Here is a 15,678-nt window from a genome sequence, read left to right on the forward strand (position 1 = left end):
TTTGATAGACCGAGATCACAAGTAGGCAGAGAGGCAGGCAGAGAGAGGGGGGGAAACAGGCTTCCTGCTGAGCAGAGAGCCCGATGTGGGGCTAGATCCCAGGACCCGGGATCATGACCTGAGCTGAAGGCAGAGGCTTTAACTCACTGAGCCACACTGGCACCCCTGGTCTACTGTATTCCTAAAATTGCTGTTGGTTATCATCTCTTCCCAACCTATATTCTCCTAGGATTCTCTGTATTGTATACTACTAATTTCTGCTTGAAACTCTCTCTCCTATGACACAACATTCCTGATAGTGCTATCAATATGACCATTCCTTTTTATTTACTTCCCTCTTCTGAATCTCTAATACAGATTTCCTAATCTTTTTCCCTTTGAAAACTAATATTTCTCCTAATTTAAATTATCATCTTTATGTAATAATTTGTAATTTTTTTCACAGTTATCACATTTAAGCCCTGGTGCCATTTCTGTAACTCTCTAACATCCCTTTGATATTACACCATATTGGCACCAGAGGTCCAAAATCAAACTCAGTATTTTCCTTTCAGCTAAGGGCCTAATCTTATGCTTTATTTGGTATTACCTGATGCACCCTTGTTAACACTTGGTAGATTTTAAAGAAAACTTCTGAAACATCTGTTGACCTGAAATAAAATAAAGAACTACATTTTGAACAAGTTATACTTCCTTATTTATTGTCATTATTTCCAAAGACCTTGTTGCTTTTTTTTTTTCCACATAGACTCCTGAGGGTAATGTCACCTAATCACCCAACTGTCATTAAAATTTTATGGAGTTACTCTTTCTGTTTATGAACTCTTTCCCAGTTAGCTGATTTTCAATTTCTGTCTCACAGATATCTGTTTCTTACTGCCGCTTCAAAATCAAGGGAAAATGGAAATTTACAACTCTTCACTCACCTAGTGGATGTCAACAGAGGGATTATATCAAACTAAACAGGGGGTACCTGTTGCATTTTTAAAATACCTGGATCTAACCAGAGACAGGAAATGAAAGTCTCTGAGGGGGAAGCTCACGCATGTGTATTATTAAAAAGCTCTACAAGTGATTCTGATATCCAACTCTGATTTATCATCACCCTAAGTACCTCTGTCAATGATATTAAATGATATCTTGATATTAAATGATCTCATTCAAGACAATCAGTGACAGTCTTAAACCCTAATTAATAAAATGCTCTTTGGAAACTTTTTCCAAAATAGTGATGGATTATACTTTTTATTTATATAGTACCTTTAAATTTGCAGAATCAATGTATTTCTGCTTTTCACTTGCCAGTTGTATTATTTCAGCATGATGAGCTTCAACAATTGCATCAACTTGTTTTTTAAAGGCATCATCCATACTATGAAGCTTTTCCACCGCATCCCTTAAAAATAAAACAAAAACCATATTATCTTTGTGTGTAAAAATTAGCATTTTTTTCTCTTCTTGGATGGCAAAATTCATATTTTAATGGAAGTATAACTCCATTAAGTAGCAAAGGGCTATCTTGGGTAACTAAAGATATAAGTGGTTCATCATCCAGCGGCATCTGTTAGTAACACAACAGGGTAGGGTAACATCAAGGAAAACTTGTTACATTTTTACCCTCTAAAAGTTAGAGTACTCTGGTTCTCATTTATTTTGAGTCTAAGGATCTGAATTTTAAGCACATTCGCGGATGACTATTATCAATCTTTTTCTTCCCCATGTGTTTGTAGTATAACTTGAGAGGTATATACTACGGGAAGATTTGAGTCTATGCATATGTATTATATGTCTGACTTCTTTATGCTAATGCTTAATAGATAATACTCTATATTAATAAACACATTAAATAGCATTCACAAAATTTTAGTGCTAAGAGTTTCTTAGAGGCAAAACCCAAATTCCTTTATATTAAATATGAATATAAGAAAGTCCATAATGAACACATTTTCTGCTTTTGGTATAGCCCATAGTAATAATGGATTGAAATTAGGTCCATGAATCAAGTCTTTTTTATTCCCAGTTGCAACACTTATTAGCCATATGACTTAAAAGCAAGTCACAAGCTCTGCATTTAAGTTTTTCAAGTAACTGTAAAACAGGATAATTCTACTCTTCTGCCAACCTCACAGAACTGTTGCTGGGTTCAAATTAAGATATAAGAGAAAAAATCAATTTATATGTTATAAAAGGCTATATAAATAAAATGTTTTTGTTAAAATTCTATTATGTCAAAAATCATATATACATATACACTAATCCTAGTCATGAAAGCATTAATGTATAAAATCAGGTCTTTATTGTTTTGTGATTAACATAATAATGTAATGTAAGAGATTCTGAAAACTATCAGGCTTTATGATTTATATTAAAGTTTAGAAACTGCTATTTATAGGAAATGCTATTTCTTTTAGGACTGAAAATACTCCAACTTGTGACAGGCAAGAGAGAAAATTACAATAGGTTTCAAGCCAAGGTCCTTGAATTAGCACAGTTGAAAGCAAAGAGGAATAGGTACACGTAATTGTATTATCAATTAAAACTTTCTATAGAATATAATATTTTTCCACAGCAATTTCTGTGTGTCAGGCACTAAGTACTAATTAACTCATATAAGCCATATATATATACACATAAATATACATATACACAAAATTTAAACCTCACATCAAACATTTGAGGTAGGAACTATTATCTACATTTTATAGATAGAATGGAAGTAAAGTACTTGGCAAATAACTAAGTCCAACACATGTTTAACCCTTTCCTCTGTCCTTCTTTTTACGTTATCTCACCCATTCCAATTCAGTGTTTATGTTTAAAGATCTCCCACATACTCTAGGACTCAGTGCTTACTTTTGTAGTTCAACACTTTTGTCTCTTTCTGCTTTAAGTTTCCTTTCCTTGTTTTCAAATTTTTCTTTCACTTCTTTTACTTGCATTTCAAGATGACTTAGAAGCTCTCCTTTATCATGCCATTTCTGATTAAGTGTACTAATACAAAAAGAAACAATTTAAAAAATAAAACTGGTTATATGAAATTATTTAGCCACATTTTATTTCTCAACAGGAAATACCAGATACCTGTAAGCTTTTCTAATTTCTTCAAGTTCTAATTCCTTTACTTTCAACTGTTGTTTTAGTTTTTCTTTTCTTTCATTGTGTCTTTCCAGTTTTTCAATTATGTCATCCAGTTGTGAAGATTTCTCATCAAGTTGTTCTTGAGTACATCTTTGTATTTCAGTGATCTTCTCTTGTAATATTTTGATTTGTTCTTCTCTTTCTTGTACACACTTGAAGAAAAAAAAAATCAGCACTTTACTTTTATTAACCCTAAATGTCTCATTTTATAATTAATTAGATATGGTTTAAAATTTTTCTCAAAACTACAAATTAAAAAAATAAATTGAGAGACACCTGGGTGGCTCAATGAAGGCATCCCCCTTCAGCTCAGGTCACAATACCAGGGGTCCTGGGATTCTGGGATCAAGCCCTGTGTTGGGAATCCCTGCTCAGCGGGGAGCCTGCTTCTCCTTCTGCCTCTGCCCCTTCCCCCTGCCTGTGCTCTTTCTTACTCTACTAAGTAAATAAAATCTTAAAAAAAAAAAATAAATTGAATGTTTATTGAGTGTTTTCGAAGAGATTTATAGGACATACGCTTAAGGCAGATTCTTAACCCACTGAGCCACCCAGGTGCCCCTCAGGACGTTTTGAAATCATAATCAGTAAGAAACATCATTACTACTTTAAGTGTTATTAAGAAAAATAAAAATTTTTATTCCTTTCACATTTTTTATTTCAGTAAATTAGGCAATTATCAATCAAAGAGAGAGAGAAGGAAAAGAAAGCAGCACAATAAAAATTTCAATTACCACAATTTCACATTTGAAAATATTTCATGACAGACAGAAAAAAACTCTTGAGTGGATGACTGATACAACAAAGACTGATATTCACAGTATATGTCATGGCACAAATTAAACTGCTATTTCTACTGTGCTAAACAGAAGTGTTTTCTGCATCAGGATGAGCAAATACTTTACTTCAAAATAAAGTACAGTTTTATCACTATTAAAATGCCACATTAAAAACAGGTTTTATGGGCGCCTGGGTGGCTCAGTGGTTTAAGCCTCTGCCTTTGGCTCAGGTCAAGATCCCAGGGTCCTTGGATTGAGTCCTGCATTGGGCTCTCTGCTCAGCAGAGAGCCTGCTTCTCCCCCTCTCTGCCTACTTGTGATTTCTCTTTCTATGTGCCAAATAAATAAAATCTAAAAAACAAACAAACAAAAACAGGTTTTATACCTCTCAAAACATTTTTTATTCTATCTTCTATGCCATGAGCCAGACTTTATCCTATATTTACATACTAAAAATCAGACGATAATGAAAGATCAAAACCACCATAGGTACTGCTAGAAGTGTGCAGGTACTAGGCCTCATATAAGTTATTTACTCCAGTGAACATTTGTTTGCTTTATGTGGGCATGCCTGGATGTCTGGGATAGCTCTGTTATATACCGTCTACTGATACTAGTCTCTGTGAGTGAGAAAAAGATGAAATTGGTAGTTCAGAAACAGGGTAGTTTTTGACCCCGTTTCCTCTGGCCCACCTTGCCCTTTTTCCTTCTGGGAAGATGGAGGCAAACAAACAAATACTGGAAAAGGGTAACTTAAGTATGTATTCATACGTATTAGAAGGAGGTAGTTTAATTCCTCAGTGTGTTACATATCTAAAAACTCTAAGTGAAGATGTCGGGTAGTCTTGTGGTCTTGACCAACATCTTCATAAAAGTCATGAATTGTTTATTTTCTCCCTGTGACTCTCTGAAACACCTAATGAGCAAAAGAGTCTTATTAAATAATCCTATTAATAAAAAAGAATAAACATTGCATCATTAGAGAGTACTGTAAGCCATATATACTGAAAAATACCAAAATAATATATGAGGAGGAAAAAGAATTTAAAAAAATTTCTGCTTCTGATTTCCATAATCAGAAGCTAACTACAGAATCTATTTAAATTGTCAAACCCCAAACTGAAAACATCAAACATCTTTATCATGTTCATTTGCTTTTTGCAGACTTGTTTTGTCTGTTTTGTCAGACTTTGTTTTGCAGACTTGTCTTTCTACATAAACTTTCAATCTGAATCCTTGGTTTCCTATGATTTGGGGCTAGAAACAAGTCTGAGAAACAATATTATCAATAACAAACTTTAAAAGACCCAGAGAATTTCTATTTTATGAACAATTCTAATTTAACAATGAATTAAGGTCATTATCCATTTTAGGTATTAGCGATGATGAATTTGCTGCTGAAAGAAATTAGGCCAAACTATCGCTCTATGCTGTATGATTAGTGGGAAGGCACCACTAATACTCGTATCTTTGAGGCTGATGCAATGTTGTTTAGAATAAATGTAGTAAATTGGGGGGGAAAAAATGACGGGCTGAACTTTTTAAAAAAAAACCAAAAACCTAAAATCAAAACTCTTCTGTGTTTCAGATCAATTGTTATCATTCATGACTAAGTCATTTCCTTCCTGCTCAGAGATTGACAATAAGGCAGCAGTCTTCCATGGAAGTAGCTTTGTCAGTAACAATGTATTATACCCAGAGCATCATCTGTTTTACCTTGTGAAATTTAAAAGCAAATCACGAGTCTCTGTGTTTCGTATTTAGCTTAACTCAAAGGAAAATATGCTTGGCTAGATTTTTAAAACAAGAAAAAAGGTTTATTGCTAAAAAAATTTTTCAGTGATTTTTCCCTACTGCTTGGCATATATGACATATATATTTGAATTTTTGGATACACTGTAAACAAATTTCCATGGAGGGAATACCGATGTAATTGTTTAGGGTGGTATAGTTCAGGCATTCATAGCCTAAATCTAACTATGGATATAGCAACATGGTGATAAATCTTGATTTTCTGTACTTGATAAAGTTCCCAAGGAATTTTTAAAAAAATGACCAAGAAAAAGAAAAAGAAATCTTAGGCAGTTATAGCCACTCTGAAGAATGAGTTCTTTAATGGGTGATAATCTCATTTAGAAGATTCTTAACTCTTTTCTCCATTTTTATACTTTAAGAGACAATCTCTTGAAGAAAATTTTGGAGATCAAAATTTGATTCAGTGCTCAAGATAAGAAATCCTGTTAGTATCTCTCTTAAGAAAGGTAATATTGAAGAAGAGGGTAAAAACATGGTCTCCCCTGGGAAACATCTTTTACAAACAATTTATGTTTTTAAATATAGAATAGTTCGTTTTGTCATAATTCTGAGCTGTGATTTAGCAATATTGGAACATCCTAAACAATGCTCTTAAAGGATATTTTGAAGATATAAAACATGAATTTTCTTAAGATTCCCAACCCTTTATTGACACTAATTCTAGTTATTTCACAGGCCATAATAACATCATCCCACAAAATTTTGAGGTAAAAGTAATTTAAAATTAATAAATAAAAGCCATACAGTCCTTTTTAAAGGCAAAGGGCATATATCATACAAGGAAACACATGACAATCTGTCCAAATTAAACAACAGTTTGGATTCATTGAGATGTTTATTTGATAATTTGACCCACTAATTTATAAATCTGCCACATGTTCTTTTCCCAAAATAAAGTATCGAACTTACGGTTTTTAATTTCGTAATGGTTTCAGTTTGGTCTTCTATGATTTTGCACTTAATTCTTAATGCGTCATTATCACATTCATTTGCCTTTCTCAGAGACTCATTCTCTCTATATAAGCTTTCAATCTGAGCCTCTAATTTCCCACGATCTAAGGCTAGAGTTGATCCTGAGAAATAAACATCATCAGTAACAAACTTTAAGAGACCTTGGAAGACTTGTATTTTATGAGCATCTAATCTAACAATGTGTAATATGGTAAATAAAAACTGTAAAAAAACCCCAAAATATATAAAGTATAATAGAAAAGAAAGGGGAAGACATCCAAAAGGTCTTTTAAACACCTGTGGCTATTTGGAAAACCTAAAACTACAAATCAAGAACAAGTAACTCAGCCATGTAATATTTAATTGGTCAAGTTTTGGCATTCAAACAAAAAAATCATATTCAAGATTCTTATATGGAATGGACAAATGAGCAATTCTCCAATAAAACCAACATCTACCTATTTGTAATTTGTAAAGTTGTCCATCTACAAATGCCAAATAATAGTGTCTAGCTCTTGCTTTATAGTGACAGGAAAAGAAAGGAGACTAAGAGTAAACTTACCTAAACCTAAGGTGGTTTTCATTCATACACTATCTCACATTTTTCCATTCATAACACAGTAAGTGTTACCAACATTTTTAGAAAAAAACTGAATACTGCACACTATACAAATAATTTAAAAGCACTAAGAAAGAATTATTTCAGTGACTTAGTTAGCTGTAGCACTGTAAAGGTATACCTGTCCAGAAAAGTAACCAAATTATATTGGGAAGAAAACCAACAACAACAACAAAATCAGAGCTGTAACTTCCTAACTAGTGTAATAAACTGGCATCTTAGGAGACATTCCATTTGGTGGTTTGGCTGGCAAATGTCTACTCATCCTTCCATATAAAGTGTCACTTTCTTTTTTGGTGTGTCTTAGGCAGAGTTAATAAGCCCTTCCTTTTCTCAATACTCAGATCTGCTGGTTTAGAAGAATGGGCTATTTTCACTTTGAAAATCTGAAAATTTTACCCTGTTGTGCCAACTCATGTCCCCATACTTTTCTTTCTGTCCTTAAACCATAAATTAGTGATTCCTTGGCGGCTAGCTCAGAAATAAGCTGGACTTTTTCATGCTTGAGAAGTTCTATTTGAATACTCTTCTGCTTGTCATCTTCAATCAAGATTTCAAGGGTGTTGATTTGATTCTGTACATCCCCAGAAACATTGAGGGGGGAAAAAAAGCAAAGTAATTATTACATTTAAGTGCTTATTTTTTACTTTTTGCATTTTTTGAGAAAAGATGTTATTTAAGCAGATATATAGTAAATGCTCCTACATTTTGCATCAGAAAAAGTTTTAATTTTATTAAAAACAGTTATAGGTCATGAAATAAAGTTAAAATTTAAGAGCTTATCCCTTTAAAAACCCTGAATTTTATTCTAGTATCAGTTAAAAGAATAACCATGCATGGAATACTCAAAAATTTTCACCAGCATTTATATCAATAATCTAAAGGACACTTTTAGGAATTAAGTTCTCTTGGGCAAAATACCACTAATGTTTGAAATTGAGAAAACAGCACTAAAACATAAAAATTATTACAGCTAGGTATATCTAAAAACCACTACTATCACCACAAAATTATCAGCAATTCGCATGGTGTTTCCAAACTCAGGATACCATCTGAGTATCACCATCATAATTTTTGCTGTATCACTATACAACTGGCACCTATTTACCTAGGACATTTCTTAAATTCACTTATTTTACTTAAATATTATTTTAGTGTAAGCAATACCATCTGTGAAATCATGGTTTGATCTACTTCTATTATTTTTCTCATACACCTCAAATAAATATAATTAGCATTATTTAAAAGCTTATAATCGTATTACTTTCTAAAATTATTATAAATAAAAATTAAATTGAGACTATGAAATAAAAAATTAAAAAGGAAATAAAATGTTACAGTGTTTTACCTGTAAATTTGCTGCTGTTTCCTGTTTTAATTTCGAAACTTCTGCAAGTTTTGTTTTTTGCTCCTTCACCATACAGGTCAGATCTTTAATTAAAGAGGAAGATTCATTTTCTTTTCGTTGGGCCCAAACAAGAGCATGCTTGCTCTTTGCTAACTCAGTTGCAACATTTTCAAAACCATCTTTAACCTATATTTCAAAATTGCATTATAAATAGCAGTTCTCCAAATAAATAGAAACTATCTGTTTCTATGGCTGTGTTCTAATAAAACTTTATTTACAAAAATAGGCCCTGGGCTTTAGTTTGCCAATCCCTGCTCTACAGTTATAGAAGAATTCAGGCTGCCCAATTCCTATTCTAGTGCTCTCTTTACTTAACTATTTATAATCTCACTTAGTTTTTGCAACAGCACTGAAGAGTAGCTATTATTTATGTGAAGAAACTAAGGTGCTAATAATTTTAAGTAATTTGCTTAAAATCATAAACTAATGTGTAAATAGAGCTAGAATTCTAAAATATCTCATCCAACCATATCTTGCTGTTTCTGTTTTCAATAAAAAGCTAGATTCCAGTTCTTACATCTTGAAATCTTCTGGCTTCAACAGTTAGAGCAATACGGAATTCATTTTCTAAATCCATATATTGTTGGTTTAATGTATCAATTTTTTCTTGGTATTCTTTTATATCCTGCTCATGCTTTCTTTCTTCTTTAGCTACTTCTTTAGCTAAGGCTTCCTGGAACTCAGCATCACTGAAAAACTCCCTTGTTTCAAGTTCTTTCCTGGAATGCAAAACAAATAAAAATCACAGGATACTTATTCACCTGAAAACAAAGAAAAACTTTCAAGGTTTTTAAATAGTTGTTAATATAGTCTATATTCTCTATTGTTAATTTATTTATTACTATTTTTTTCTATTGTTAATTTAAAATCAGCTCCTCACTTTGGAGCAGAGAAACTGGCACAGGATAGTAGAGGAAGGAGATATGAGTATTATTTGATTGTATATTCAGCGGTGATGGGGATAAAAGGAGTGTGCCATTTCTACATGAGATAGTCCAGAGTCATTATATGACTTCTAAAATTCTTTAGGTGCATTTGGAGAGGTGAAGTTCTCCTGCACTATATCCTCTACTTTGGCTGAATCTTTGACATACAACTAATACAGTCTGACCATTACTGGTGGTTGGTTAACAGAAAAAAAAAAAAAATCAGTTGAAGTGTGAAATTATTTACCAATCTTCTGATACACAGGGTAAGGTTTTTGCTTTTGTTTTTTTTAAATTTAAATGTGAGTTCATTCTTTAGAGTTCTCCACTATTTTTCCTGAGTAAGTCAAACCCATAATACAAAATCCATTATTTCTAGTTTATATTTCTTTAAACTAGGACAAAAAGTTAAAAGATATTTCTAAAGGAAACTAAGTGCAAAATTATAGATTTTTACAACTATCTACCCCAATCTTTTATAGTCGTTCTGCCCCTGCATATGATGACAATTTTCCCCAGCACATCAAAATTTAATTTATACATTAAAAATCTCATTTATGTAAGGTCAAAAACAAAACAGGTTTGGGAACAAACAGAATTAACCCATGGCAAATACACAGTTCACTGGTAGGGCAGTAAGCGTAGATAACCAGCTGCAAGTATTCAAATTATTGTGGATTCCACAGAACAGGGCCGGCACACTATAACTAATGGACCAAATCTGGCCTGAGACTCTTTTTTGGGAAATAAACTTTTATTGGAACACAGCCATGCCCATTCATTTACATATTCCCTAGGGCTACTTGTTTTACTACACAAATATAGTTTGGTATGGCCTGAAAAGTCTGAAATATTTTTCAGACTTTTTAATCTGGCCCTTCACAGAAAAAGTTCATTGACTCCTGCACTTTAGAGGAAAAAAGACTACTAATTAATTTAATAGGCAGTTACTTGAAGGTCAATTAGAACAGTTTTCTTTGTATTACAATGACCAACTTTTGGTTGTGTTTGGAAAAATACAAAATAAGCTTCATTGTTATAAGCTCTTACCTCCATAAAGCTTTTTTTTTTAAGCTACTAGTTCTTAATGTAATACTGATTTTAATGCATACATAAACATGTTATTTTTCACAAACCAGTTGTTAGATTTCACCACTGATCAATCAGTCTAGTTTTAGGTAAGGGAGTAGGGTAGGGAGGGACCAAGAAACTTTTCTTTTTCTATTTTTAAATGTCATTACTTGGGGTTCCTGGATGGCTCAGTCAGTTAAGCATCTGCCTTCGGCTCAAGTCATGATCCCAGGGTCCTGGGACTGAGTCCCACCTCTGGCTCCCTGCTTAGTGGGGAGTCTGCTTCTCTCTCTGCCCCTCCCCCTACTTAGGTGCTTTTGCGTGCACATACACACACACTCTCTCTCTCTCTAATAAATAAAAATAAGATCTTAAAAAAAAAAGTCATTATTTTCCTGATATATTTTTCATTTACCTGTGTTCTTGTTCTTTCAATGCAAGAAGTTCATGAAGTTGCTGTACTTGTTCCTTTTCTTGATGAAGAGAAGTTCTAAGTAAGTTTATTTCGGTATCAGCTGCGGCAGCTTTGAGCTCCACCTCTTGGATTAGTCGCATCTAAGTAAATATACACCATTACAGTATTTAGATAATACTCTCTCTGCTTCTTCTATTTTAGTGCCAGTTCTCCAAAGAAAAGTGCCTTTTCAATAATAGGAACTGGTGATTAAGCTGATTTTGAAAATTCATTAAATTAATGATGTTACGGTCACATAAAGTATAGCCTTAGAAGCATCAAATACACTAGCATTATCTATAGCTTAATTACATCATAGATCTCAATAATTTTCATTCGGAAAGTATGAAAATGCTTTCAATCTTCAGGCTCCCCGAAGACTTTTAAAACCTGGCTCTCAGAATATAAGCCTAACAACCCACACTATTTCCACCAACTATTCTTATAACTGCTTTGTGAGGGCTAGTCAGAAATAATTCCAAGCGGGGAGGTGGAGGGGTGGGTGGGAGGCGGCATGGTGTGTGTGCGAGGCGGCATGGTGTGTATGCGTCCGTCGGTCCTGGCTGGCTCAGTTGGTACACACAGCACGCGACTCTTGATTCTAGGGTTGTAAATTTGAGCCCCATGTTGGATGTACAGACCACTCAAAAATAAAATCTTCAAAAAGAAAAAAAAATCCACAGGAATTGTTATGTTTACGTTAACTTTTGCATATATACTAATCTTTTAAGTTTACTCTGTAACAATATAACTTGTTTCAAGATACAACTATGAATTTGTGTTAACTCATATGACTAATAGATTAAAGGAGAAGTACCTGTGCTGCTTGCTGTTGCCCTTTTTGTCTCTCCATTTTTTCTAATGCTTTTTCCAGAGTTCTTAAGTGTCTAATGTGATCCTCTTGTTGATCTCTTGCTTTAATTAACTCAATAGTTAGTTTTTTAATTTCATTTTGAAGTTTGTGAACCATAACTTCGAGCTGTATTTTGGAATTTCTCTCTTTAAAAATAATTTCCCTTAGCCTAAAGGAGAAATCAAATGTGACTTTAAGTATGTATTATACATACAAAAGGATAAAAATGTAGTTAATATTAAAGGACTTAAGAGCAAAGAAGATGGATTAAGATAAAGCCCGTGCCTTCAAGGAGTCCAAAACCTAGGAGAGGGAACAGACAGGGATACAGTTATAAAGCTGTAAGAGAGAAATGATATATAAATAGATGACTGAAAGTCAACTTTGACTTCCCTATATCTTCCCCAGACACAAAATATGGATTTTAGCTTTCTATCAGTTAAGCCCTTTGATTACAACCGAAAACTCTTAACTACTGAAATTAAAAGTGAGAATTTATTGACCTACATAACCAATTCAGAGGATGGGGGGGATGATTCTGAGGGACCACTGAAACCATGAGGGACCACTGAAGCCATGAAGACCATAAGGATTCTCATCTTGTGATTCTCTACAAGCTGGTTTCCATTTCTCCTATAGTAGGGCTCCTGTAAAGTATGAAGGAGAGAAGGAAAAAGCTACAAATATCCCTGGGCTCACATTCTTTTTTTTTTTTTTTAAGATTTATTTATTTATTTGACAGACAGAAATCACAAGGAGGCAGAGAGGCAGGCAGAGAGAGAGGAGGAAGCAGGTTCCCCGCTGAGCAGAGAGCCCGATGCGGGGCTCGATCCCAGGACCCTGGGATCATGACCTGAGCCGAAGGCAGAGGCTTTAACCCACTGAGCCACCCAGGCGCCCCTGGGCTCACATTTTAACACCTCTGAGGACTAAGGCATTATGTTTACCCAGCCTGGGTCAGATGTTCATCTTTTTTTTTTTTTTTTTTAAGATTTTATTTATTTATTTGACAGAAGAGAGAGAGACACACACAGCAAGAGAGGGAACACAAGCAGGGGGAATGGGAGAGGGAGAAGCAGGCTTGAGCAGGGAGCCTGATGCGGGGCTTGATCCCAGGAACCTGGGATCATTACTTGAGCTGAAGGCAGATGCTTAAAGAGCCAAAGGCAGTTGCTTAATGAATGAGCAACCCAGGTACCCCTAGGTGTTCATCTCTAGACCAATATTATAGGCAGGGAGGCGAATGATAATAGAATTCAAGTCTAGCATTTGGAAATGGGACAACAAATAGCAAAGACAGCCCCATGAAAAAATACTAAGCTAGGTAGCCATTCCTATATGTATCTGCTGTAATTCCCAAGCCATAATTTTAAAAAGTCGATATATCCATCAGCTTCTATACTAGCCATTTCTCTAATTCTTATTCTAATTATCTCTCCTCTTGCCTTTGAGAGTAGTCTCTAAACTGGTCTTCCTTTGTTTACTCTCTCAACTCCAGTTTAGTATACTATATGAAGAGTATTGGACTTTATTCTGTGGACTAGATGGTGGGTGGGAACAGAGTGACTACAGATCACTAGATTAAAGCAATCCTCTAAGCAAGAGATACAGGACTAAACTAAAGTGACAGTAAAAGATAGTTCAACCTCTTTTAACAAACAGAATAAAAAAGACAGCAATACCAACTGGGATAGAACAAGAAAGGAAAAAAAAAAGAAGATTCCTGAATTGCTAGCTTTGGTGGCTGACTGGATGGGACAATATTTATTAGGAGAGAGAATATAAAATAAGGAGCAAGATAAGTACAGTATGGACATATTGAGTTAAGACACTTATGAGCAATGTACACAAGGCATTTCTAGTAGGTTATTAGCTGGTAAGATTTGCTCACCAAGGGGATGCCTGGGTGGCTCAGTTGGTTAAGCATCTGCCTTCAGCTTGGGTCATGATCCCAGGGTCCTTGGATCAAGTCCCATATTGGGCTCCTTGCTCAGCATGGAGCCTCCTTCTCCCTCTGCCTACTGCTTCCCCTGTTGTGGTCTCTCTTTCTGAGAAGCAAATAAATAAAATCTTAAAAAAAAAAAAAGATTTGTTCATCAAGGAGGTTTGGATGATAAAGATTTGGGAGCTTACAGATTAGGTATTAAAAAGCACAATAAGATGATTCGGTTTTTGAAACAATGTATACTCACAGAATGGCACCTAGATGATAGGCTCTGTATTAGGGATAAGGAATGCAGAATTCCTACCAAGTTATGTAAGAAAATACAAAAATGTGTGAGGATCTAATGCCAAGCAAGCATCTGAGGTATAAATAAAAGCAGAATCAGAAAAGATCGATGCTGGATTTTCAAGAAAATAATCTATATGTAACATGGTAAACATGGACAACAATGGAAAGGTTAAGGAAGGATAAAGATGAAGTGTGCCCAAATTTTGATTTAAATGGAATCTGGCTAGCAGCCCCAGACACTGCTTCCTCAAATATACCACTAAAAGATACCTACAATACAGAATAAAGCAAAAATTCATATACATAAAATTAAAAACAAGAAAAAACATGTCAAAGTCTGGAAAAAATTTCAATTATAAGGCAATCAAAACTAAATTAAAAGAAAAACAACTAGAACACTCGGGCTTAGCCTCATAAAACCATATCTTTCTGTGGGGGAGAAGGAAGATAAATTCTCTCTCTTTCATGATTCAAGGTCACAGAAGCTCTATAAATCTACTATCCCATTCTATTAGCTACTTAGGTACCTAATAGCAACGAGAGTGCTGTTTTTCTGAGGTACTCAGAGATTGTCAATTTATCCATCTTGTTCCATTACCCCTGTCTAGTATCTTCTTGTATCAAAGATAGCAATTCCTAAAACAAATAAGGCAGAAAGTTGGTGGGTGGTGTAGAAGAGCCAGTAATAGTATAATGCATCACAGGCTTGCATAATTGAGAGGTTCTCATAGAACTCATGATGGGTATTATAATTTTCCTTATAATCCAAAGGTACAAAGTACAAGAAAAATAGCTGCTGGGGATAGAAAATACCACATGAGTATCATAAAATTTTACTAGTTAAATGCCTAAAAGAACCTGAGAACTGGGTTAGGGGCTATGTACATGAACTTACTATATTAAGATTGTAGAAAGGAATTTATCCACTGTATAGACAGACAGGAAATGGAACAGAAAGCAACTTCCCAAACTGTACTTGTTGGTAAATACTAAATCTAGAAACACAGTGCTCATTCAAGAAAAATAAGATATAAAAATCAACAAGAACTCTATGGAGAAGTCTTATAACCCTTTGAGGAAAAGTATAACCTTAGAAATAATTATCTGCAGGAAATAGAAGATAAAAGTTAGTGTAATTTGGGGCGCCTGGGTGGCTCAGTGGGTTAAAGCCTCTGCCTTCGGCTCAGGTCATGATCCCAGGGTCCAGGGATTGAGCCCCGCATCGGGCTCTCTGCTCACCAGGGAGCCTGCTTCCCTTCCTCTCTCTCTGCCTGCCTCTCTGCCTATTTGTGATCTCTATCTGTCAAATAAATAAAATCTTAAAAAAAAAAAAAGTTAGTGTAATTTCAGAAAACTGGTATTTTCAGAGAATGGAATAAGACAAAACTGTATTAGAGAATATATACAGAAAAAAACCAGATAAAATGGGCAATG

At 34.4% G+C, this 15,678-nt stretch overlaps 1 protein-coding gene across 5 annotated transcripts in view; it reads right to left on the minus strand.

Moving 5' to 3' along the window:
* The window catches only part of LRRCC1 (leucine rich repeat and coiled-coil centrosomal protein 1), a 38,440-nt gene that overhangs the window by 3,034 nt on the left and 19,728 nt on the right, over positions 1–15,678 (minus strand). For all 5 annotated transcript variants that reach the window (XM_047725110.1, XM_047725111.1, XM_047725109.1 and 2 more), the window contains 9 exons: positions 11,976–12,180; positions 11,120–11,259; positions 9,225–9,426; positions 8,648–8,833; positions 7,699–7,873; positions 6,639–6,802; positions 3,082–3,290; positions 2,854–2,991; positions 1,261–1,396 (listed from right to left, as the gene is read on the minus strand). In XM_047725110.1, coding sequence (XP_047581066.1) covers positions 1,261–1,396; positions 2,854–2,991; positions 3,082–3,290; positions 6,639–6,802; positions 7,699–7,873; positions 8,648–8,833; positions 9,225–9,426; positions 11,120–11,259; positions 11,976–12,180 — 1,555 coding nt within the window. The remainder of the gene's footprint in view (positions 1–1,260; positions 1,397–2,853; positions 2,992–3,081; positions 3,291–6,638; positions 6,803–7,698; positions 7,874–8,647; positions 8,834–9,224; positions 9,427–11,119; positions 11,260–11,975; positions 12,181–15,678) is intronic.

Source organism: Lutra lutra, chromosome 4, assembly GCF_902655055.1.
Source record: "Lutra lutra chromosome 4, mLutLut1.2, whole genome shotgun sequence".
Lineage (NCBI taxonomy): Eukaryota > Metazoa > Chordata > Mammalia > Carnivora > Mustelidae > Lutra > Lutra lutra.